This window comes from Acomys minous (assembly GCF_964271855.1).
Source record: "Acomys minous genome assembly, chromosome: 2".
NCBI lineage: Eukaryota > Metazoa > Chordata > Mammalia > Rodentia > Muridae > Acomys > Acomys minous.
Genome location: NC_140484.1, coordinates 67,686,537 through 67,713,169, shown reverse-complemented (window position 1 = coordinate 67,713,169; position 26,633 = coordinate 67,686,537). Strand labels below are relative to the sequence as shown.

The following is a 26,633-nucleotide window of genomic DNA, read 5'->3' as shown; positions in this document are numbered from 1 at the left end:
TGCCTGGTCACACTGGAAGCAAGTAACATTTTATCAGCTATTAGGCCACTTTATGTTGCTAATTGTCTATTTTCTAATTCCTTGTTTTCAGCAAAGGTAAGACATAATTAATTAGATCAAAAAGTTAACACAGCAGAAGCATATTAGTTACTTTTCTTGGTTTAAAAAAATACCTGTCAAAGGCAACTTAAGGGAGGAAGGTTCATTTGGGCTCACAGTTTGAAGTGCAGTCCACCATGACTGGGATGGCATGACAGAGACAGTGGCTCCAGCTGGGGCAGGTGGAACGCACATCGCACCCACAATCAGGAAGTAGAGCGAGACAGATGCAGATGTTCAGCTCACTTCCCTCTTTTTCTTCAGTCTGAGACTGTGGCCTATGGAAAGTCTAAGCCTTAATCTAGCACATGCCTTCTCACTTCAGTCAAACTTCTGTCGAATGTCCTCACAGATACTCCCAGATGTTTGTCTCCTAGATAAAACAAAAATCAGAGCAAAAAGTGGTAAAAAATAGAAACAAAGAAAGCAATACAAAGGAATCAATGAACCTAAGAGCTGGTTCTTTAAGAAGATAAAATTTAAAAAATATAATAAGTAAATAAATAAATAGAAATAAAAACATAAAAAGAAGATGAATAAGATCAACAGGCTCTTGACTCAACTAACCAAAAGAAAAGAGATTATCCAAATTAATGATATCAGAAATGAACATGGAACCATGGTGACATACAACAATGAAATTCAGGATAATGTAAGAGAATACTTTTTAAAAAACCTATTAAGATAAAAAAAACACTTAAATTTAAAGAACACACAAAAATAAAGTTATAAAGCTGGGCATAGTGGCCTTTAACCCCAGCACTCTGGGAGGCAGAGGTAGGCGGATCATTGTGAGCTCGAGGCCAGCTTGGTCTACAAAGCAATTCCAGGACATCCGAGGCTGCACAGAGAAACCATGTCTCGAAAAACCAAAATAAAATAAAAGTATAAAAGAAATTAACACATTTCTAGATTCTTCAAAAAAAAAAAAAGCCAAACCAACAAGAGATCACTAACCTGCAAAGACCCATAAGAAATAAGGAAAATGAAACAGTAATTAAAAACAAAAAAACCCCAAAACATGCCCAGGTTGATTCACAGAAGAATTCTGCCAAACTTTCTAAGGAGATATACCACTAATACTTTAACCAGGAGCAGATGGATCATTCCAGAACTCCTCTTATGAAGCCAGTATTACTCTAATAATAAAACCAGGGTTGTTTTTCTTTTTAAAGAACACAACAAAAAAGAAAAGTAAGGGGCATGAGCCCCAGTGAACAAAGATGTAAAAATCCTCAGTAAAATACTAGAAAACTGAATAGAGGCACATATCTGAAAGATCACCCATCATGATAAAGTTAGTTTTGCACTAGAGATGCAGGGATGGTTCAACATATATAAGTCACTCATAAATGTAATAAATCATATAAGTGGACTGGTAGACAAAATCCATATGATTCTCTCAATAGATGCAGGAAAGACATTTGGCAAAATTTAGTATGCCCTCATGATAAAAAGTTCTAGAAACAGTAAGACTGAAGAGAACATACCTTTACATAGCAAAGGTTGTATATTACAAATCCACAACCAATATCACCCTTTTTAAAAAGTATTTATTTATTTATTTTAATATTCTATTAATTTATTCATATTACATCTAAATTGTTATCCCATCCCTTATATCCTCCCATTCTTCCCTCCCTCCTGCCTTCCCCCTACTCCCCTTCCCTATGACTGTGACTGAGACTCCGCCCCCTGTATATGCTCATAGGGTATCAAGTCTCTTCTTGGTAGCCTGTTATCCTTCCTCTGAGTGTCACCAGGCATCCCCTTCCACGGGCCTTGGTCAAATATGGGGCACCAGAGTTCATGTGAAAGTTAGTCCCCACTCTCCATTCAACTGTGGAGAATGTCCAATATCACCCTTATTGAGAAATTTTTAAAGTAATTCCCTTAAAATCAGAACTGAGACTGGGATGTCCATTATCCCCCGTCTCTTGAAGCACTAGCTAAAGCAATAAGACAAGAGAAGGAGATTACAGGAGCATAATTTTTAGAAGAAGAAGAATGAGAAGTCAAATTATCCTTGTTTTTAGATGATTTGACACCAACTGCGAGATTCCAAAAGTGCCGACAGGAAACTTCTACACCAACTACTATTATCAAGACTTCTAGTGAAGTGACACATATAAAGTCAACTTTTGAAAGACTTTTAAATTTATTTTTATGTGCATTGATGTTTTTCATGCATGTATGATTGTATGAGGTGTCAAATCCCTTGGAGTTATATTACAAACAGTTCTGAGCTGCCATGTGGGTGCTGGGAATTGAACTCACATCCTCTGGAAGAACAGCCACTGCTCTTAACCAATGAGCCATCTCTCCAACTCCATGTACTTCTTGTATACCAATAACACGCATGCTGGGAAAGAGACCACGAAAACATGCCCAGAGTAAAATATCTAGGAATAAAACCAGCTGAGGAGGTGGAAAGACCTCTACAGCGAAAACTAGGTTGAAAGTAAGACTAACCATCACAAGAAATAAGTAAAAAAATTGTGTGTGTGTGTGTGTGTGTGTGTGTGTGTGTGTGTGTGTGTGTCCCAGTGGGACACAGTCTGAGTGTATTTTAGCACAAATTAAGTAGTTTTATTTTTGGTGAGGAGGCAGAGGGGTGTGTCATTTCAGTTGGCTTCCATACTGCCCAGCAACATGAGACCCATGTGAAGCGAAGGTTTGACTTAGGACATCCCATATTATAGATGTGATAAAGCGAGAGAATCATTGGGGACCTGGGTGTTTAACAAAAGTCTTATCTAAGGATGCTGCCCTTGACTCCCTAAGCCCTCCCTTCAAGATCTCATCTTGTCTCCACAGCCATCCCCACAGCACCTTCCAAGATGGTAACAGAAAGACCACGTAAGTCCCAGAAGGCACTCATTTGAATACCAAGTGTCCCTTTCCCTCAGCACCTATGTCTGTGCCTGCTTCATGTGTGGGGTGCTAGAACTCCACACAGTCCTTGTGTTTGCAAGTGGACCAGCTGACTCTACCCTAGGACTTAGGACAATCCCAAACGCTTACATTCTTCCTGCTCTTACATACTGAATAAACAGGTTGTTTTGTTGTTGTTGTTGTTGTTGGTTGTTGCTACTCCTCTTTGGCTTTGCTTTTGTGCCTTTCAGAATCCTCAAAGCCTGCACAGCCTACAAATCCTCCCAGTGGGAATCTCTCACTTCTTCCCGCTCCTGACCCAGGTACAGTTAGCCTCCCCCATCTCGCTCGCTAACTGATGCTTCCACAATGGGGAGAAGCTTAGAGCGATGGACTAGAGGAGCAGAAAAAAGGAACAAAGCCCTTCTGAAGCAGGGGGTGGGGAGGGTCCTGAACAGGTAGACCTGTTGGTCTCTGTGAGTAGAATCCAAGTGAATCCTTTTGACTTTTCTACTTTCCGTTCCTTCACGGACAACGTTGGCATGCTAACATCTTAGTGCATAACCCTGAACTACCATAAAAGTGACACTGGAAAGCTTCTCACAAAAATCACAAAGTTTTGTGCAAGTTTCTTTCTTTCTTTTTTTCCCTGCATTTAACCTTAACAGATCTGTGCATGCTCCTGACATAGCAGATAGCCATTTGTGGGGTTTGTGTGAGCTGGATGCTATTGACAATCCTTGTGGCCTATTGCACCCTTCCAGCTGGGGTTGATTAGTGGGCTGACTCTAGTAGGTTTCCTTTATCTAAAAGAATAAAGGAGAGGGCAGGTCAATCATGTCACAGAGAAGTGTCGTGTTCTTAGATGACAACAGTCACCAGGTCTCTGTCTGCAGGGAATTGGCCAGAGCTGCGGCTGGTGGGTAGCTCCAATCGGTGCTCAGGGCGCGTGGAGATTCTCTACCAGGGAGTCTGGGGCACTGTGTGTGATGACCTGTGGGACTTGAATGAAGCTGAGGTCGTGTGCAGACAGCTGGGGTGCGGCCAGGCGGTGTCTGCCCTTGGCAAGGCCTACTTTGGCCCTGGTTCAGGAGATATCTTCCTAGACAACCTCCAGTGTGCTGGGGTGGAGCACTTCCTGGGTCAGTGTGCCCATTCTGGCTGGTCAGACCACAACTGTGGCCATCATGAAGATGCTGGTGTCATCTGCTCAGGTACTCTTTCTAAGTTTCTCGCTTGGCAGGAATCATTAGCAGCGTGTGCTTTGCTGAACTGTGTAGAGAGTGTGTCTGAATATGCAAAGTGTTTGGGAGCTGAAATCACGGTGTATCTTAAAGGGGGACAGCCTGCTGCAGGAAGGCCAGGGCAGCCTGTTTCCTGGAGGCCAGGGCAGTGTGGGGCTGCCTCTCAGAGATGCAGTGAACTTCCGGAATACATGTGTGCAGCATCTAAGTTTTTAGAGACTCAGTCTCTCCATTTAGGAAAGTATGAGACTAATGGCTCTCTTGCAGCAAAGATGTTTTTGCCAAAGCACTGCCTTAGTTAGGACCTGATAAAGGAGTGCACATCTCATATGAAGGAAATTCTAGAAGGTGACCAATTTTAATTGCCTGTGGCATTTTTTAAATATCTTGATTTATGTACGAGTAGCTGTTAGTGAATAGGTTCCGTCTGGAATATCTACTCATGGCCCCATCTGACACGGCGATGCCTTTAAGCAAACAGCTGCAGTCCCAGATGTGTGACTTCAATGAATGAGTCACTGTCATTAGAATGTGTGTGTGGTCCACACGGCTGCCCATGTGGGATAATACACGCTGCTAGTGTATAAACTTCACTAGTAAAATAAACTCTGGGAGCAGACACTACAACCCTTTACATCTGTCCGTCTCCTCACATTGCTGCAGCAAACTAACACCCCAGAGAGAAGCTTACCTTAGACCTACAGATATGTTTTAGTTTTCTGGTATCATGTTCTTTAGAGGGGTTGATAATAGATTAATAAATATGTCTGAGAGTATAATGAAACTTCACCTTCTGTTATTAAAAGCCTGGAGTTCCTCCAAATGCTGACCTATTTGTTTTTTCCTCACTTACAGATGCTGAACAATCTCTGTCAAATGTTCCAGGTCAGTGTTGCCTTTTGTAGGTGGGAGCTAAATGTCAGCTGCCTTTGACTTCATCTTTGAGCTGTTCTGCCTTTCACCTCTGAGTTCACTACTTTTCCAAACTATAAGACTGTTATGGAGTATCACAAGAAAATCTGGCTGGATACTATTTGGTTTTTCACATGTCCTGTGTTGTGTGTATATGCATATGTGTGTTCATATGTGTATCCCTCATTTTATAGTTTTACATGCCCTTTGTAAAGCAGTCCCATATTACCTAAAAAATTGGACTGTGTATTTGACCATTTTCCTACTATCATAACACCGAGAGGAAAGGTAGGTACAGAAGTGACATGGCTCCCTAGGGATTCGCCTGTGTTCTTCTCTCTGGTCCAAAGAAAGTTCTTTTGGCTCCTACACTGTCTAGTTCCTTTTCACGTTTCTGAGAGGTGTCTCCTAGGATCTTCTTCTCTGTCATTATCCTGTGACATCCTGTCTTGCCTTTTGTCATATTTGTCATAGTGTGGAATAGTGCATTGTATAGATGTACATATTTCACTGGGATGTGAGTAGACTCAGGTTCCCTAAGGGTCTATGGCTGTATCATCAGTGGCTAACATGGGAAACAAAAAAATTCTGTTGACATGAAATTTGCTGAACCCCACAAACCTTAACTCAGGCACCCACAGTAAATGTGAGGATCAGTATCCAAGGCCCCACCCCACCCTTCCTCTGAGCCTCGTACTGCTGAATTCCAGGTGAAGGTTTTGGGGTATGGGGACTCACACCACATCTCCGTCTGCAGGAGACTGGCCAGAGATTCGCCTGGTGGGTGGCTCCAGTCGGTGCTCAGGACGAGTGGAGATCCTTCATCAGGGAGTCTGGGGCACTGTGTGTGATGACTTGTGGGGTTCAAACGAAGCTGAGGTTGTGTGCCGCCAGCTAGAGTGTGGCCAGGCTATTTCTAGTCTTGGGGAGGCCTACTTTGGCCCAGGCTCAGGAGACATCTTCCTGGACAACATTGAGTGTTCTGGGATGGAACATTACCTCGGCCAGTGTCCACATTCGGGATGGTCAGAACACAACTGCGGCCACCACGAGGATGCTGGTGTTATCTGCTCAGGTATCCATTTTCTCCTTATGCAACTGAAGACATTTTGAAACTATCTTTTATGGGTGAAGTTTCCAATCCATCCATTTGAGTCTTTAAGCAACCTTTCAGGACCAGGTCCTGGGCACAGACATCTATCCTGTCATGAGTAGCTCTCGGCAGCTGTGGGATGTTTAAGGTAGCTATGGGTGTCACTCTGGAGTATTACAGTAAAGAGTCTCCCAAGAAACTATCACTGAGTAGGTATGGAAAGGTGTTCAGGACTCTGAACTTTAAGAGTCCCCCTGGAACTCTTCATAGGGATACAGTGAATTACCTGCCCTGCCCACCATAAGACACAAACTACCCAGTGGCTGGGCTAAGTTTTCTAAGCCAAAGACTCCCTTTAGATGAGGGTGCCCAATTGACAGTTGTAGTAGCTGGTTTCTGTGCCCAGAAGATCATGAGCCTGCCCCTTTTATTCACCATCCGACTCTTGTCACCTCACCCTCCACACTTTGAACTCATCAAAGGGAGTGACCTCTTGCTTTTCTTTGTGTGTGCAGATTCAGATGGCCCCCCTCCTCCTGTGCCGCCAGGTACGTCCACTGCTCTCCTAGTTAAAGAAATCTCCCTGTCAAGGAGAACAACTGTGAAAACAGTACCAAATGCCCTTTCTTTTTAATGCTAAGAGGCAGGCATTATTCTGAGTTTTTGATACATGTATAGATGGACATTCCTCAATCTCGATGGGCTTATATCTCAGAAAGCCCACTAAAAAAATGCCATACGTCATATAATGTATGTCATATACCTAACCTACTGTCCTTTCTGGCTCAGTAACAGCACATTGAGAGCACTACACATTCTCACCATCTGTAGTATCTGAGAGCTCACTACTGTGGCCCACTATCACAAGGGAGGACCATACCATGTACGTGACCCTAGGAAAAGATCCAAGTTCAAATTTTGAAAGACAGTTTCTCCTTCATGGAAAACCATGTCAGATCTTCATAAATAAGGGACCCCGTTCAACTCTGAATTGCCTTTAGGAAGATACTTCAGTCACTTACATTTTCCAGATAAACAGACACATAGAAAGTTAGCAAGGCACTCTGGGATATCCAGGGCATATTAGCCAGAGCACTTGACCTCTAGTATACACACAGTGGCCCAGGACACCCAGATGAGACATCTTATAGCAAAGATGGGAAGACAGTTAGCTCATGTTATTGTTCATCACCAAGACAGTTCTTTAAAAGGCACACATGCTATGCTTTCAGAAGAAAGATTTAAGAGAGGTTAAGCAATTTTGATCATTACACAAATTAATGGGAGAATCAAGTTTTTACATTGAAATATATAAACACACACACACACACACACACACACACACACACACACGAAGTGAATGAAACCTTTCTTTTCACTGCAACCTCTGCCCAAAATATTAGTAGATATGATGCAAGGATACATTAATTATTTAATCCCTAGGGTTGAGGATAAGGAAGAACCAATGCCTTCCCACAGTAACTATCAGGGGCAGCTTAGAGAGAGCACCCTGTCCTTTCCCTGTGCTCACAGGGCCTCTTCACATTGTCTCTCCAGCAGGGTGGTCAGACACTTTGTAAGATATAGCTTGAGGGGAAATTAGGACTCACATTTTGAATGTACCAGGATTATCTCTCTAGCTACAGAGAGCAAGTAAGGCACAAGCCATTGAGAGGAACATTTGCCTGGATGAGATCCTGATGAGTGCTGGGTGACCTGAGGCGAGGGTGGCTTATGTGTTAGGGTCACTAATGAGAAGAGAAGTGCTCTCTAAAGCTACAAGGCTAAGGCCAAGAATCATGGGTATTTTTACATTTCTCAGACTGGAGGACTAGACCCAGAGCTTTATGCTTGCTAGGCAAGCATTCTACCACTGAGCTAAATCCTCAACCCCAACAGTAGCTATTCAAATGAAGCCTTGTCTGTAGTTCCCTCCTTCATGTAAATGGGGTGGGTGATAAAGAAATGAAGGAGGAGCCATTCTGGTTAGCCATTGCTGACTAAAATTTCATGCTTTAAGGTAGCTATGTTTAGATACATGCCATGGTTTTGTGGGTCAGGAATTGGGGCAGGGCTCGGCTGGGAAATTCTTCTGCTCCTCAGAGCATCAGGCTAAGGTCTCAAACCGGGTTCTGGTTTGGAGAGTTCAGGATAGCCTCATTTACGTGATCAGTACCTTCATGGGTACAGCTGCGAAGATGAGCCCTCTACCTTCCCAGGAAGTCTTGGGGTCTCTTCATACAGTCTCTTTAAAGGGTGAGATGGTTTGAATCTGTGTAAGTAAGCATCATGCTCAGAAACAGGAAGTGGATATCAGTAGTTCATTAAGTCACAACATAGACTCTGCTGGATCCTATTGTTTAAAGCAGTCACAGAGTCTATTCATTTTCAAGGGAGGGAGCCAGGTCCCCATGTGGTGTTAAGAGGCATGTCCAAGCATCACTGGCTGTCTTTGATGTGCCATAGAACTACAGAGCATGTTCAGACTCTTCTAAGTTGCCACCAAATACATGGATGTCATTATTATCTTCTTTATTCTTTATCTTTTTTATTCCCTTCCAGGTCCTCCTCCAACTTCTCAGGATCCAATAACAGGTAGTCACTCCTTTACGTGAAATGGTAACTCCATGTTGACAGGTTCCAGGCAATGTCCATGGATGTAGCACAAAGGAGCCTCTGGCATGTGGGTGAAGGAATTAGTCCTCTGCTGCCACTCTGTAAATTCTGTTAGGAGGAGAATGAGAGAGAGAGGAAGGCTGTGGGTCTTCCCATGACAAAGTAGACAAGATGCCAACAAGATGGTAGAATGTCCAGTTGACCCATACTCAGCCTGCCTTGCTTAGGCTCATAGTCATCTGTTTTTCATTTCCTGTGTGTCTTGGTCCTGTTGTTGTATCGACTGATGGGTGGAGTATGCTGCCATATAGATGTCATCTTCTCACTTAAGAGGTACAGACAGGAGGGTGTGAGTTCAAGGCCATCCTTGGCTACATAATGAGACTTTGTCTCCACAAAAGGACCAAGGAATTGGGTCTGTGGCAGAGGTAACTTGGGCAACACCTTGGATTTGATTCCAGTTTCCTCTCATCCCAGAATATGATCAGTGACAGAAATGTAGGATGTCTGGAATCAGCTCCCAGCATCCATCTTCGGAAATATTGGAAACCTGTGGGAGCCTGGGAGGATTATAAGGTGGCCATAGTGATGAAAAGAATGAAAGTCAATGAAGTGTGTTGTGCTTTCAAAGTCCCCCTCCCCCAATAACCAGATGATTCTGAGTTATCTACTCTTTTAGGCAGCACGCTGCCTTGAGTCCCTGTGTAGGGCTATATCTAGTCATGCTAAAATGACAGTGGCTATACAAGAAGTAGATCTTTGTCTTCTTGTCTAACTTTCATAAATCCCCAAATCTACAAGTTCTAGTCTGAATACACTGAGTTAAAGGAAACAAACACACTCCAACAAAGTGCTTACGGTGTACTGAGGGGTGGGCCCAGTCACAAGCTCCCAAACACACCCACTGTCCCTTCCTTTCCCTGGCTCATGGGACTCCAAAGTTGTTCCTCAGTCTTGTTCCACAATCCTCCTCAAAATATTCCTCCTTACACAAGATGGACAGCCTGTCTTTGTGTCACTCCTCCCCAGTCTCTCACAGTGCATAGTCTTATCTTTTCCCCCAGAGAGCAAAGGTTCCTTCTATTTGGAAAGGAGAGATGCATAAGTGAGACATCTCTATGCAGATGGTGGGAGCAGAGGGAGAGATGGGGGATTCTCGTGCTGGGTGTTACTTTTGGGTCATCAGAATTTGACTGACTGGCTTCCCAGGAGATTGTAAACTAAATATCAGCTCACTGAGGCCAACTGCCACATGACCACACTTGACTTGTCTGTCGTGAGCACGCTGTCTTGTGAGCTTGTCATTCCTAAGATCACTCAGTGACACCGTGTGGCTGCCACATGACATCCTTTTTCGTGTTTCAGGAGGAAGTAGCTCTTGTGGAGGGGTCATTTCCAGTCTCTCTGGTTCCTTTTCGAGTCCACGGTACCCCGAAAACTACCCAACAGACATCCAGTGTGTTTGGGAGATCCATGTGGGGAAAAACTTCCGCATAGAGCTCATGATTCCGAATTTGAAGTAAGAAACTAGTTCTAAAAAGGAGACTCAGTCTGAATAAGAATGGCGGTTTCCTCAGCTGTGGTAAAGACATTTTCTTTAGTGAGATGAAATCATAAAAGCACAAAATACCACAGCATTTCTAAGTTCAAAGGCTGAGTTAATTTTGTAGTTAATTCAGTATGTCTCTTCTGGATGGAAAAATGTAGCAAATCATTTATCAGCATATTTGACACAGCTCTGCTTTGATAATTTGTGTTTTAATTTTTTTCTTTAAAAATATTCTCCAAGTGGAGGGTAGGGTCTGACTTTCACATGAACTCTGGTGCCCCATATTTGACCACGTCCCCTTGATGGGGAGGCCTGGTGGCACTCAGAGGAAGGATAGCAGGCTACCAAGAAGAGACTTGATACCCTATGAGCATATACAGGGGGAGGAGATCCCCCTCAGCCACAGTCATAGGGGAAGAGAGTAAGGGGAAAATGGGAGGGAGGGAGGAATAGGAGGATACAAGGGATGAGATAACAATTGAGATGTAATATGAATAAATTAATAAAAGAAAAAAAGAAAAATATATTCCCCAAATGTTCAGAACCTTTGACTTTATACACTAGGCACTGGCATATGTCCTCTCAGGCTAGACTTTCTGCTCACCAATATTTTATACAAATTTTATGAGACTCCTCAGACGTGTTAGTCAACTATTCTAGACTCCGGCTGTGCATTTTATAAATGCTTCCCAAAGGGAGAGGAGACAGAAGAGCAGTTGCCTCACCTCAGACACAAAGAGAACCAGTGTCCCATAGTCACCGCCACCAGCTCATGGCCATGCTATAAAGTAACAGCTGATGTTTCTGAATGCTGATTGTGTCTCTAGACCCTAAACCACATGCTTCTCTTACGTGTATGTGTGCATGCATACACCAATGTTCATGTGGAGGTCAAAGGTCATTTCGGGTGTCATTTATCAAGCACTGTCCACCTTGTTTTTCAAGAAAGGTTCTCTCGTTGGCTCTTGAAGTAGGCTAGGCCACCACAACCAGAATTTTCATGTGGGTTCTGGGGATTAAACTCAGGTCTTCACGTATAACAACAAACACTTTCCCAACCGAGCTATCTCCATGGCCCCTGGGCTGTATGCTTCTAGGCTTCATCACACTCCAGCATCACCACAGCCTGCTGACATTTTTGCCATTCTCATTAGGTATGAGGAAAGTGAGATTGTGGAGAGGAACTAATTTTTCCCATTGACAGCGGACGCAGGTCCATCTGATGTCAAAGCCCTAGTTCCTCACCAAAACCTTTCTTTAAGCGAAATCCTCACAGGGCTTTCCTTCTTTCACATGACACACCCCATGCTGCAGTACAGCAGGACCATGAGTTCCATGAGAAGCCAGCCTCATCCAAGCACTGAATCGTGGTCTAGTCATGACTGTGTCAAGGCTGTCATTTTAGATTTGCTTTAAATAAGAACAGGACAAAACCAGACAAACAAAAATGCCTAGCGATCACAAGTTCATAAGCTGTATTCTCAGAACTACTATGATTTTAAAACTCATGAGAAAGGTTGTAATAATAAGCTTCCTATATTCCTCGGGCAAAGAAAGTAGAGTCCTGAAAAAGCATTTGAGAAAGACTAGTGAATACTTTGTGTTCTGAGATCATCACATTTTGGGGCATTGATACTAAGGATGTCAGTACTGTGCCACTAACACCCAGATTTCATTCCCCCCGCAACTCACCAGCCTGGAAGATATCCTTGGATGTCCCTATGACTCAGTTGAGATCTTTGATGGCCCCAGAATTGCATCGCTCTCCATGGGGAAGTTCTGTGCTCCGTCCGCTGTGGTATTTTTCTCCTCCTCAGACATCTTGACAGTGGTGTTCCGCAGTGATTATATGACAACAAACACTGGTTTTTATGCTTTTTTCAATGCAATTCCACAAGATGGAAGGGAGTCAGGTAGGAAGATCCAGGTAGCTTTGGGGATACAATAGAGAACAACTTCTAACTTGGCTCTCCTATTTACAAAAGCCTGGTTCAGTTTTAACCATGCCCCGCCCCCCCAACACACACACACACACACACACACACACACATCACCCCTGCTAGAGGTGGTACATCACAAGGGGCTAGCTTTTCTCACCATGAGGGCCAGGTAGCAAGGGATTGTAAGATGGTAGCATTCACCCCATACAAAAAGATGCTGCAAACTCCAGTTGTAAAAGTTACATGGTTATGACCCTCCAGGCAGCTACCAGGGAAAGGCATGCTCTGTGGAGGGTCTTCAGACTGCATCAGCTATTGCAAGCGCTTCGGGAACTGTCCAGAGTTCTGAAATGTGGAAGCCCAACACTCCTCTCTACCTGATGACCCAACTCACATCTAGCATGTCTTAAACCACAGACTCATCCTGATTAGAGGTTTCAGGAATTCTGTTAGCCCTGGCCTTGTAGCCAGTCATTGCAGAGCTAGGTTCAATGTGTGTGCATCCCTGCAAGAAACACTGCCTGTCCGTTGCGGAATTTCCGATGTTCAGTTCTCCAATAATTTTTTGAGGCTGCCAGAAAACCAGATTAAGTGTCTGAAGTTTGGGTTTGTTTGTCTCCGAGGAAAGGAATTCCTTTCTTGGTGTGTGATCTGTGTGCCTTATATGTGTGCCCTCACCGATTCATCCCAAGAGCTTCTGGAATTAAACGCTCGTTAGGTTCCTCACTTTCCAAATGAGGAAACAGATCAGAGAGATGAAGTGACTGTTGTGCAGGGTCAATAGAACAAGACTCAACCCAGTTCTGCCTTACTGTATCACCCTGGGGCTTCAGATGGAATTGAGACTGCCCCCAAGGGTTTGTGCCTGTGCTGGCCTTGGCCATAGCATAGCCTCTAGGAGAAGTCCTACATAAACCTTCCCACACTCAAAAATGAAATCTTCCTCTGTTTAGGAGACAAGCCAGTGCTGCGGCTGGCAGGTAGCGCTGGACAGTGCTCAGGGCGTGTGGAGGTGCTCCACCAGGGGGCCTGGGGCACCGTGTGTGATGACTTGTGGGACATGAACGAAGCTGAGGTCGTGTGCAGACAGCTGGGGTGTGGCCATGCTGTTGCTGCTCCTGGAAGTGCCTACTTTGGCCCAGGCTCTGGAAATATCCTGCTGGACAACATTCAATGTTCAGGAAAAGAGAACCACTTTGGCCAGTGCCCAAGCTCTGCCTGGTTGGACCACAACTGTGGCCATCACGAGGATGCTGGAGTTATCTGCTCAGGTACTCTATCTCCTATAATGGTTTTTTTTCCTATGAGGCATCTTAATGATGGATAAAAGCTATGAACAGAGAAGGAATGTGACACTGTTGAAAATGACCATATTAGTTATGTTTCTCATGGCTGTAAACAAAAGGCCTGACACCATAGTTCAGGGACAGCCCACCCTGACAGAGATGTCATGGAGGGAGGAGATTCAGGCAGCTGGACGTATTGCATTGAAGCCAGGAAGCAGAGGTGGAGGGGGTACTGTCAGTGAACTTGCTTCTTTTCATTCAGGCTGGTACCCCAGCCCATGAAATGGCACTGTCTACATTTTGAGTGGGTCTTTCCATCCTAGCAACCTAATCTAAAAATTCTTTAAACAAGCTCAGAAGTTTGCCTCCCAGACGATGCTAGAATTGCTAAGTTGACACAAGCAACAGCCCTTCAGTAGGGAAGACAAGGACTGTTGAGTCTGGCTGTTCTGAAGGCAGATGCCCAGGGATACTTAGTTGGCCTTTCCTATTGTCTGAATCTTCCCAGGATGTGAGGCTACTTTCCCAGGGAAAACTGTATCTATATGCTTGCTTATATAGCATGAAGCCTGTTTGCTTGAGACATGCTCACATTGGAAAAATAAATATCATTTTTTGTCTCCATGGAGCTTAGTTTTAAATCCCCTAATCTCATTTTTTTTCACATTCGTGCAGATGCGGAGGTGACTCCTTCACCCACAGGTAAGTCCAGAGCTGTAAATTCCATCTCTTCAAAGTTGAAAAATCTGTGTCCTGACCTAGACACTGGTGGACAGTGACCAGAGCAGTGATTTCCAATTCTGGACACACACTAGAACCAACCGGGAACTTTGGAGTTTCCCAGTACTTCTGCTGTTCCCAAGACTGGTCACATCACAATCTCAGGGGCCACCCCTAGTCATCAGTAATAATCAAGTCCCCATATGACTCTAATGTGCAGCAGAAATCTAAAAACCAGTGGTTCTTTATATACCACATACATTAATCTACTGTGATGTGTGTAGTTGGAAAAGATGTGCATACATGTGTGTCATAAGCTGTAAAATTTAAAAGGGGGAGTCATGACGGGGAATGGGTATTTAAAGGAGGTAAGAAATAGAGAGACTAATATAATTTATGTAACAGGAGTGTAGAAGTGGGAAGTAACTGGAGAAAGAGAACCAGGGAAGAGGGGCATGAAGAAGTACAATGTGGGAAGAGAATGAAGAAAAGCAGGGTACAATGATGCACGTGTTTGGAGATGCTATCTCATAACACATAACCGTATTCTGCCCCTTCCAGAATTACTAATGGAATTACTATTCTGCCCCCAATAGTAATAAGATAAAACAGTAGCTCAGATAAGAACTGTCTGTGATATTCTTCCAATATTACTAGATCCCAAACCATCATCCCTGGTGACAGAACAAGGCAATGCAGGAAGGAGAAGGAGAAGGAAGTCCATTGGGGTTGGGAAGAGAATTGATATGTGGAGGAGAGAAAAGTTGGACACAGGGACATGGGTTAAGAAGTGCTAGCAAACAGGAAAACTAAGATGCATCCAATAGCAAACCCTCCTAGCAGGACAAGATCACACTGCTGCTAAGAAAACAAACCTTCTGAACTCCTCTGTGGACCTCCCGACTTAACTAACACACAAGGCAGGACCTGTGGTAGCCTGCTCAATACCGTAGAGCAGTAACCTCCACTGGAGTTTAGGATTCCTTCCAGGTGCAACTCATGTGAGCTCCTGCCTCCTGCTTCATGATGATTCTCAAGAAGGGGTCTCAGCTGTCCTCTTCCCTGACTTTAGCTCCAGGAACGTCGCCTCAATGCTTCCCACCTAGTGATTGTTACTACTGTCTACCTCCAGGAAAGACCTCAATCAAATATTAAAGTTAGGAGTCCTGAACTTCACATCAGATCTGACCAAAAAGGAGAGCTGGGGGAGTGGTTAAGGGAGTTCTTGAACCTTCTGACCTGTGTGCTTCAGACTCCTCTGTAATGAATCAGAAAAGGGATTGGCCTAGGGATAACAGAGATTGCAAGATGTCTGTGTAGACAGATTAGATCCTAAACTTGACTGCATTTTAGTTATTTTTACCCTCCACTCATTCTCCTACTGGAATAGTTTTTGCAAAGAGAAGATAGTATTTTATAATGGATTTTTTAGCACATAAACAGACTAAAAATTTTTTTAAATATAAAGAAAATGTTTCTGAATTAATTATTAAAGGCAGAATAAGAGTTGAGCTGGCTTTCATGACAAGAGTCTAGAAAGACAGGGGGATAGCTCAGTTGGTAAAGCACTTGTCTTAAAAGTGCAAGGGACCTAAGTTTTAGTGCCCTCTCCCCCGCCAACAAAGCTAGGTGCAGTGTTGTATTCTTTCAATACCAACATTGGGTAGATCCCTGGGATTCACTGGTAGGCCAGCCTAGCTTAAGCAGTGAGTCCCAGGCCAAATGAGAGACCCTGTCTCAAAAAACAAGGTAGGCAACATCTAAGAAACAACATGAGGCTTGCCTCTGCCCACCCCATGTACACATGTTTACATGTACATGCACACACACACACACACACACACACACACACACACACACACACACACACAGAGAGAGAGAGAAAGAGAGAGAGAGAGAGAGAGAGAGAGAGAGAGAGAGAGAGAGAGAGAGAGAGAAGAGTATAGCCTGTGTGCTCTCCACATGCTCCCAATACACATGAACCTAGCCTTACTTTCAGTTCTAGAATCCTGCTTGCCAATAATATATTTTGCTCTTATACAAACCCTCTTAGATCTATATCTACTTGTACCAGCCAAACCATGGCTGTCCAGGCCAGCCAAACGTCTTCCCATTTTGTGATTCCCACTGTAGAATTTGATTCAATTCTGGACTCGGCATCAGGGAAAATGCCAGGTGCCTTCCTGAAGATGCCAAGCACAGGTCTCTCATCTGCTTTCACAGAAGGAAATCACTCTTGTGGAGGAGTAATTTCAAGCCTCTCAGGCTCCTTCTCCAGTCCTTGGTATCCGACTAACTACCCGACTGACACGGAGTGCATCTGGGAGATACGTGTGGCTGAGAAGTTCAACATAGAGCTGACAATCCCGAGTGTGAAGTAAGCAGCGTTACCTTTCTCTGTTGTCATGGCAGACTAGGTTTGAATCTGCGGTTTCCCAAGAGGAACCCCTTTCCATGGAGGGGGGAGGGGGGAATCCTTTCACTGTTTATGTGACACTGATGGTTTTTGTTGTGGGTGTCTTTTAGTCAACTGTCCCAGTGCCCCATTCACTGAGGTAAAATGCGTGGACACCCAGACACTGAGACAAGGAGCTCTGGCTGGGTGGGCCAAACCTAAAGACCCTGCTCCATCACACATACACTTCTTCCCCCCAGATCTGATTTTCCTTGTTCTCACTGTGTCATCCTTTCTCAGGAATGATGTGAACTAAGCCTAGTTGCTTTTCCCTTCAAGAATTTCCATCAGGACCCTACTGAACATTTTTTTTCCAAAAATTAAAGGGTTTATTCATTTCTCCCATGAAGTACTTTGTCTTCCTACGTATTCCCCCAGCCGTCATGTATTTGAAAACACTATCATATTTTAATGTATATTCACATGCATATATTTATGTGTGTACATTTAATATATTATATATACACATTTGTCCCTTGGTGTTCACAGATTGGGTCCAAGATCCGGGACCCCAGTTGCCATGGACATCTAAATCTCTTATATAAAATATTATAGTATTTAGATGTAACCTTTGTACACATTCCCATGTTCATTAAATCATCTCAGGTTACTTATAACACCCAAGTAATGCAAGGTAGATGTGGGACAAGTCACTGCTAGGCTGTGTTGTTTCCTGAGTAGTGACAAGAAGAAGCGCAAGTTCAGCACAAAGGTTTAAGTCCACTAGTTTTGAGTCACACGTAGTTGAATCCTCAGATGCAAAAGGCCAGCAGCAAATACAGGCATGTAGTCATATAGGTAACTTCTTAATGAAAACCTTTCCAGATACCAGGAAACTGTCTTTATATAATGTCACACCAGAGTCATTCTCTCTTTCTGACTTTGTCTCTCAGATTGTTCCAGACCTCTGCACTTCCTTCTTCTTGCGTTCATTAGCCACAGCTGTCAGGGATCCTAGAACCACCTTAAAGGTGTGAACCGTGTGGGCAGTGAAACAGAGCACGCCACACTCCACTATTCCAAGAAAGTGTAACCACCCCTGCAAACCTCCTATAACCTACATACTTATTACAGCATAAATTCCTCCCATAGTTTTAAAGCATACCGATTATGGAGTCATTTAATATATTGCCCAGAGTGAAGAGAAAGTGAATAATTTTGGAGTTTGATGGTATTTAAAATCTAAAATGTATTTGTTATCTACATCTTGTTTCTTGGGCCATCAAATGTTTTATTATTCACAAAGGGCTTCTCAGCTAGAGGTGATACAACACCTGCCTCCAAGGGATTTCCCTGGGTCTGGGGTCACTTTTAAGTGTCATAGTTGGGGTGGGGTCACTGCCATCTACGGATGGGGGTCATGGCTTCTAAATGTCCTATAATGATACAGACAATTCCTTCCACTTCTCCCAAGAAGAGTTTTCCAGCACCATCGTGAGCACAGCTATGAGACTAACATTAAAATAACATGCCTTATCCCGAGGCTAGCTTGTTTTTCCTTTTGCAATTCCTACAGAATTTTGCTTCACATTTCAGTGGCAAAATTATGTCTATATATGGTGGCTGGAGAGATAGCTCAGTCAGTAAAGTGCTTGCCTGGCAAGCAAGAAGATCTGAGTTCAATCCTCAGAACCCACATAAAGATCCTGAGTATCGCAATACATACTTGTAACCCCATTGCTGAGGAGGTGGAGCCAGGCTGATCCCCAAAGGCTGACCAACCTATCCTGGAGCTCAAGGCCAGCCAGAGACCCTCTCTCAAAAGAGATAGATGGCATTTCTGAGTTATGCCATGTTTAAAGTTCATTCTCACTAACCATCCCTGTCTCCGAGTAATAATTTCCCAGATTGAAAAAAAATGCATAAGCTGTGGGCACAGTGGTATTTTTAGTTGATTTGTCAAACAAGTATTTCTGAGTTAGGTAACTAACAAGAACTGGTTCGGGACCTGCACTAAGGAACTGTAGAGGAAAGTCTTTCTAGGCACAGCAGTAAAACAAAGAGAATTGTATGCTCAATTTTCTTAACCAATATATTTTATTAACAACTTAGTGTCTGAGCATAAGTCATTTATAACCCGACTAACCAAAACAATAGGAAATGAGGATTAATGGACACAATAACAAAACCCTAAGGATATCAGTTCTGAGGAACGATTCTCCTGGCACAATCTGCAGAATTTCTTCTGCTGGAGCCTAGAGTAACCAGAACCCAGAACATCAGCAGGAGCCGGAGCCCCAAAGGAGCCAAAATTATCCGCCCCCCCCCACGCCACCCCCACGCCCACCCCCAGAGTCTGTTCACGGGATCTTTTCAGCTGGCAACAATTAAGCTACTGCATGAGGTGGTTGCTCTTCTAGTGGATTAATCTCACCTGTTCTCTCACAAGACCGTTCCAATCCCACACTTGGGATCCTAAAAAACAGGTTTATCTCTCCTTCAGAGAATGTTCACTTGCCTGCAGCTGTGGAACTGCCTCATTTGGTCCATTACTGTAGGAAGGCTCTCACTGTGGAATTATGTAGGCTATTTCTGGTTAATCTCGGATTGTTTTTCTTTAATGCAAACTAGGCAGTTGTTTACTTGCTTCTTTGTGTGTTTGTTTATTATTTTTTGAGCCACTTGGGACTGAACTCAAGGCTTCAAGCTTGCCACAGTGCAAACACTATACCACTGAGTCATTTATAAGAAATAACTCAAGTTCAGCTATTTATGTTGCAAATCAAAGTCAGGGTTTCTCTGGGGGCTTACTTGACTCCTCTGCATAGGAATGCCTTGGGCATGGCTTCCATTTCAATTTAATGCCTGTTACTGCCACTCTGTTGTACCTCACACATAAATTGAATTACTGCTTTTTTTTTCCCTTAAAAAAATTTTTATAGCTGGGCATGGTGACACATGTCTTTAATGCCAGCACTTGGTAGACAGTGCCTAGGGTAGCCTGGTCTACATATTGAGTTCCAGAACAGACAGGGGGTACATAGAGAGACCCTGTCTCAAAAACAAAACAAAACAAAAATGTGTTCGTATTAGGTGTTTGGTTTTTACTTCACTGGGATAGATGTACAACGGCAGATTTTGAAATTTAGTACTAAATTTGTGTGTAAAGTGTGCCCATTTGGTATGTGTATATACATATATCTGTGTGTGTGTGTGTATGTGTGTATGTGTGTGTGTCTGTGTTTGCAATGAGAATTTATAATGGAGACACAGATGGATACTTGTTCAGAGATTATATATATCATGTTACATAATATGTAATATTTATTATGTTAGATAAACATTGGTGTGCCTTCCACACATTCGTTGCTCTCACTCTGTGTGGGCTCCTGTCCAGGACTGGGCTTGTAGTGCTGAACAAAATAGATAAGGCCTCTGATGCCGTGAGTTTACATTCTGGATGGAAAGACAAACACTACTGAAACAACCCATTAACTCAGTGGAAACTCTGAGAGAGTGATAAGTTGGCATGTGCTATGACGTTGAAGCAATCGGTACCTGCCAAACTAGGCTGGGTCAAGGCAAAAGAGTACAGCACACAGGGTGCTTGGCACGACTCTCTCATCACCCAGGTTAAATAAAATGTGGAGTTTGGGACCTCGATGAGATGAGCCCCCCCCAGTAGGCCCTTTAGGTGTGTCATTGTCTCCCTGACTCAGGGCCTTCCCGGTCATTTTATTCCATGAGTCTCTGATGAACACTGACCACCACACCAAAGCAGGGCTTGAGTTAAAGGGTCAGAGACACGAAAGAGATACTTAGGGTAAAAAGAAAGAGGGTCAGAGAGACTGAAAGCTAGGCTTCCAGATAGAGGCCACCACCAAACATGGCAGATGAAAATGGGAAGTCGGGCAGATCAGGATGGTTCAGGAGGGAGAGGTGGGGGAGGGGCAGGTTCAAGGGGCTCCTTCTTAGAGGCGGAATGATGGGGAGAAGATGATAGCGTTGACGTGGGGAGACTAATGCTGCTTTTATCCCCTCAGACTAGAGGACATCTATGGGTGCCCTTACGACTTTGTCGAGGTGTTCGATGGACAGCCAGTTGCCTCACTCTCCATGGGCAAAGTCTGTGGCGGGGCAGAGCTCACGTTCCTCTCCTCTTCAAACTTCATGACCGTGGTGTTTAAAAGTGACACCATGATAACCAACACAGGGTTCTATGCTCGGTACGACACCGTTCAGCAAGACGAAAGGGAAAATGGTGGGTATCCTGCCATCTCACTGTGCCTTGTCCCATTTAGAGAGAAGATGCCTTTGAAATCTGGCCTGAATTACGTCACATCTGATGTGTCCACCTCTGTTCCTGATAGGCATCCACACTGTCAGTCATAGCCCTTACCCCTGCTCTGCCACCCACGGTCAGCATCTTCCCCTAAAGCATCTAGAAACATATGGCTGAGGTCTCCTATCCCATGGAGACCTTCCCTTCCCACAGAAAGAAAAAAAAGCAATGGAAAAGATTATTCTGGAACTGTCACAAAGTGTGTGTGTGTGTATGTGTGTGTGTGTGTGTGTGTGTGTGTGTGTGTGTGTGTGTGTGTCTACTTTCTTCCAACTGGGTTGAAACCCCGCCATTCAGAACACTTTGTGGACCTCTCAGGTTCTGCAGAGGAAGAAGGAACATTCCAGAGCTCTCAGTCGAGTATTGTGTTATCTTCCAACTGGGATACTTTTGAGAGCTTAAGAGACTAAATTACTGAGCTGGGAGGTGGCTCAGTGGGTCAAGAATCTGAGTTCAGGAGGCAGAAACAGGAGAATTCACACACACACACACACACACACACACACACACACAGGTATATACATACATACATACATACATACATACATACATACATACATACACAGATATTTTAAAATTAAGAGGCATTAGTTGCTCTTCAGCGGTCATAAAACAAGATTATTTTAGGGAATCAGGTCACAGGGCCACTCCTATGGCCCAACACTGAGAACATTTTTTTTGAACCCGCAGATGATCCTAGAATATGAGGACAAAGCCACATCTCAGAAGCACCTGTTTTTCCATTCCTAGGTATGGCCTTGAGACTGGTGAATGGCAGCCACAGGTGTGAGGGCCGAGTAGAGATCTTTTACAATGGCACCTGGGGCACAGTATGTGATGACAGCTGGGACCTGGCAGATGCCAAGGTGGTGTGCCAGCAGCTCGGCTGTGGTAAGGCCATGTCAGCCCCAGCTGAGAGCTACTTTGATAAAGGCATGGGCCATATCGTGCTGGATGACGTGCAATGCATGGGGGATGAAGCCAAGGTGTGGCAGTGCACACATCACGGATGGTTCTCCCACAACTGTGGGCACAATGAGGATGCCAGCGTGGTCTGCTCAGGTGAGTGGCATGGCTTCCATCACATCTCAGGGCGAGAGCCTTGCCAAGCCCCAGCCATTGGGAAGGGAGGTGTCAATGCCAGAAGGCAAGCAGTCAGCAAGAGCTCTGTGCTCTGAGGCAATATTTAGGTCAATTTACTTAAGAGTTAGTTTTTCCGCTCTTAGATCCTGGCATCTGTAAAGTGGTGCAAAGTTTCACCTGGAAACTAGAAATTCTACAAATGCTTACTATTATCGGACATGCCTGGTTGCTAGCAACCATCTAGTGCTCACCAAGTGTTCTGCGAATGACAGATTGTGTCCTACAACCAGTGCATCTGAATTATCCTTTTATACCCACAGGTTCCAATAAAGTAGAGACCATAGCATATGTTCTGAACTGATAAGCCTCTCAAAGGCATATCCAACTCCACATGCAGGGCCACATGCTCCAAGTATTGCCTGGCTGGGGTTGGCATAGGACTGGCCAAAATCAAACAAGCATCATGCTGCACCTGAACCACAAGGGCACAGTGTGGTCCCTCACTCTGGCTCACTGATCCCCTCCCTAGCCTGAGCGAGTTTTAATTTTCCTTTCTCAATGGTTCAGAAGAGAGCACGTTTGACTGTGAACAAAGGGTCTGGCTTTTCTGGAGAGTTGTGTGACCACCTTATTTAATCTGTCTCCCACCCTCACATCTGTCTTTGACTAGGTATCGATGACACACCAAGTGGAGGACCAGCAGGTACTGTCTGTCAATACATTCAATCAATCAGTTGCCAGGGCCTTCATGGGTCAGAATCCCAACTGCCATTCAGAGGCTAGAGAGAACAGCCCAATTAGACACTGTTTCTAATTAACAAAAGCAGTGATGCCCGTTGCCGATGCCAATGTTGCTACAAGGGGTGAGAAGATAAGAGAAGAGTGAGGGAAGGTTCAGATTTACCAGAGATGACATCTCTTGGCTACTGCTTCAGTAGAGAGGGGAGGGCAACTGCTGGCAGTGATGATCGTATTGTGAGATTCTAGATAGAGCAAGGAACCAGAAGTTCCAGGGCTGTGTGTTGTGTGGCCACTATCCACATTCTTGCAAACCTGCAAGCTCTTAAACGTTAGAGTCTTCTCTGTTGAACGGGGAAAAGGGGGACGATTGCTTTGGAAGGCCCATAGTCTTCAGCATTTTAAGAAGAAAATTAAATATGAACACAAATTCTTGACCATGACTTTTTGTTTGTTTGTTTGTTTGTTTTCATAGACTCCGCTGGTGACATCATGGCAGGTATTGCAGCTTTGCAGAAGCTCTTCTTGTATGCGTTTCTCTTTTGCCTTTAACTCATCCTGTATCTGGTGGACGCCTTTTCTTCTTTTAGTATGTAAGGAGCTGCTGTGTAGGGAGTCTAGATGTTCCCACACCAAATCCAAGAGTTCTAATTACCCTAACTGGATAATTAATCTTGGTCTTGATTTCACCTCCAACTTATATATAATTATTAAAAGATAAGCTTTAGGACATTAAAACTTCAAAGAATCTGTTCTGAGCAGATAGCCATTTTGAATTGAGCCTCTGCAAGCTGGCGTAATTTGGGGCTCACCAAGAGGACAGGCTTTGATAGGACAAACTTGGAAGAGAGGCAAGTATCTTCTTGAGTTGACTTTGGTTTCCTTATGTAGGAACTAAGGTGCTAGATCAGCTTAGCAGCCTCCAAATTATTTCTTTTAATAAAGTCAATTTGGGATGCTCAACATTCCTAATGCTGAGACCTTTTAATACAGTTCCTCATGTTGTGATGATTCCCTATAATTTTGCTACTGTTATGAATTATAACTATCTGATGTAAATATCTGATGTGCAGCCCCTGTTGGGAGTTGCGACCCATAGGTTGAAAAAGACTGCTTTAATATAAGCTGTTCTACAGGACAGCATACTAATAAAGGCTTCCTTGGTGTGTATTATCCTTGTATCTTTTACCCCATTGGGTTTGCACACATAAACCTACCTGTGCACCTGGGTTCATAAAGCCTGTTTAGTTCTAGGTGCTATCATTTTCCCTTCACGAAGCGATTCATCTTCATGTGGTCAAACAGTTGATGCTGATGCTGGGATGTAGCTCGGTTGGAAGAGTGCTTGCTTAGCACACAGGAAGCCCTGGGTTCAATCCCTGGCATTGCATACAACCAGTCAAGATGGCACCTGCCTATAATCCCAGCTCTCAGGACGTGGAGGCTGGATGATCTCAGGAGTTCAAGGTCACATCCAGCTATAAAGTCACCCTGAGCTACTTTAGCCCTGTATCAAAAATAAGTGTTGTGGGTTGTTATTATTATTATTATTATTATTATTATTATTATTATTATTATTATTATTATTATTATTTCTGGCTGGAGGCAGGGCTCCTTGGTTAAGGATACTTGTAGTTCTTGCAAAGGACCTGAGTTCAGTTCTCAACCCCTGTATCAGGCAGCTCATAAGTGCCTTTAGCTTCAGTTTCAAGGGATCCAATGCACTTTTCTATCCCCAACAGACGTGTGTGTGTGTGTCTGTGTGCATGCGCGTGAGCACACACACACACACACACACACACACACACACACACACACACACACACTAAAAAATGCATCAAAAAAGGTAAGTTTTCTCTACTTATTTATTAATGTTTTGGGGGGTTTTTGTTCTGGTTCTTCAAGACAGGGTTTCTATGTGTGACCTTGGCTGGTCTGGAACTTGTTCTAGAGACCAGGGTTGCCTGGAACACAAAGATCTACCTGCCTCCACCTTCCAAGTGCTAGGATTAAAGGCGAGTGCCACCACTGCCCAGCTTCCCCACTTCTTTTTGGTGTTTTGTTTCGTTTTCAGTTGTTTTTCCTCAGTCTCTACAGCTCATACTAGCCTCACATTTGAGACCCTGTCTCAGCTTTCCTAGTGTTGGGTTTACAGGTGTGCACCTCATATACTCAACTTGTTTTCTTTACTTCTGCTTTCATTGTATATACTCTTCACATTGCTAAAACAAAACAAAAAAAAAACAAAACAAAACAAACAACCAGACAACAACAACAACAAAGCAAAAAACATCAGAGGTCAGTGTCTCCTCATGGGATTTCCTCACTTTTTTACAGATGAAAATTTCCATTGTGGTGGTTTGCTCACAAATAGTTCAGGCTCCTTTTCCAGTCCTTGGTATCCTAAAAAATATCCCACAAATGCAGTATGTGTCTGGGACATACAAGTGGAAACCAGCGCTCATATCAGACTCGCCTTTGAAGTGGTCAAGTGAGTACATAGTTTCTGTTTATACAATTGTCATTACTTGACTACATGTATACATCAGATTTACTACCTCTTTGCCGGATACAATAGCACTGTTACACACGTGGCATTCATAACAGCTGAAACTTCATGTACAAGACCTGCTCAGGATGAACTCAGCCAAAATCCTAGCATTGGATGAGGGAAGGGCTCATGAAGTACCACCCATCTGAGGAACTATTGACAGCTGAGGGCTACAGGGAGAGAAAACCACTTTTCTCCCAGGATGCAGGCATTAAGAGGCTGCCCATGCTCTGGTAGGTGGGCCCATATCCATGCACATATAGAAAGCACCGAATGGATCCAGTGGGCAGCAAATTGAAAGAAAAACATGTGCGGTGGCTTATGCCTTTAATGCCAGCATTCCAGAAGCAAAGGCAGGCAAATATCTATGAGTTCAAGGCCTGCCAGGGCTACATTGTGAGACCTGTCTCAAAATAAACAGGTAAAAACAAATGAAATGTAAAAACAGATAGCATGTGGATTTGGGAGGAAAGGAGGGGAAGGGGATAGAGCAGGAATGAGAAGGCAAGGAGCTGGAGAGGTCTGGATGCACACAGTACATGCCTGTGTAAATATTACAAAAAGCACTAACCAGCTATATTCTCCCAAGTGAGCTGTACCTTGAAGTGCCTAATAATATTGATCAAAAGCGTAAGTTCACAAATGCCAGGGATTTAAGTCCTGTGATTACAAGGAGAGGTGAGCAGCTTTCATACAGTGACAGTACATTGGTCTTAACCTGCTTGTCCATGAGCAAGAGATCCAACAAACAGATTTTGGTATAGCCACATGTTACTGTCACAGACTAAGTGACTATTGCTACAGAACGGGATAGAAGAAAATAGTGAATAACTGCCAAATCTGCCACCATTTGTGTTCAAACTATCTGTGGAAGAAAAAGGAACTGTGTGTGTGTGTGTGTGTGTGTGTGTGTGTGAGAGAGAGAGAGAGAGAGAGAGAGAGAGAGAGAGAGAGAGAGAGAGAGAGAGAGAGAGAGAGAGATTCTTGTTTATTGTGTATATTTTAAAGAGAGAAAAGAAAGAGCCTGGAGTAGGGTATGTGGGGAGGTGGGAAGGAGTTGAGAGGAAGAAAAAAGTATGACCAGAATATATTGTGTGAAAATATTTTTAATACAAAAGCATTAGGAATAGAAAGGCACCTTTGCCTGCGCCAGTGAATCAGCCCTTCTTCCAACCTGTGGGAAGCTCAAGG

The 26,633-nt window shown here is 43.8% G+C and overlaps 1 protein-coding gene across 1 annotated transcript in view; it reads left to right on the top strand.

The window, feature by feature from the left end:
- The window catches only part of LOC311609661 (scavenger receptor cysteine-rich domain-containing protein DMBT1), a gene marked incomplete at its 5' end in the record, with an annotated part of 112,701 nt that overhangs the window by 41,886 nt on the left and 44,182 nt on the right, over positions 1 to 26,633 (top strand). The window contains 16 exon segments of the mRNA XM_084802907.1: positions 2,917 to 2,958; positions 3,225 to 3,296; positions 3,870 to 4,187; positions 5,073 to 5,102; positions 5,887 to 6,204; positions 6,738 to 6,770; positions 8,785 to 8,817; positions 10,204 to 10,357; positions 12,083 to 12,300; positions 13,281 to 13,598; positions 14,289 to 14,315; positions 16,557 to 16,710; positions 20,772 to 20,989; positions 21,821 to 22,132; positions 22,824 to 22,856; positions 25,229 to 25,382. Coding sequence (XP_084659033.1) covers positions 2,917 to 2,958; positions 3,225 to 3,296; positions 3,870 to 4,187; positions 5,073 to 5,102; positions 5,887 to 6,204; positions 6,738 to 6,770; positions 8,785 to 8,817; positions 10,204 to 10,357; positions 12,083 to 12,300; positions 13,281 to 13,598; positions 14,289 to 14,315; positions 16,557 to 16,710; positions 20,772 to 20,989; positions 21,821 to 22,132; positions 22,824 to 22,856; positions 25,229 to 25,382 — 2,434 coding nt within the window.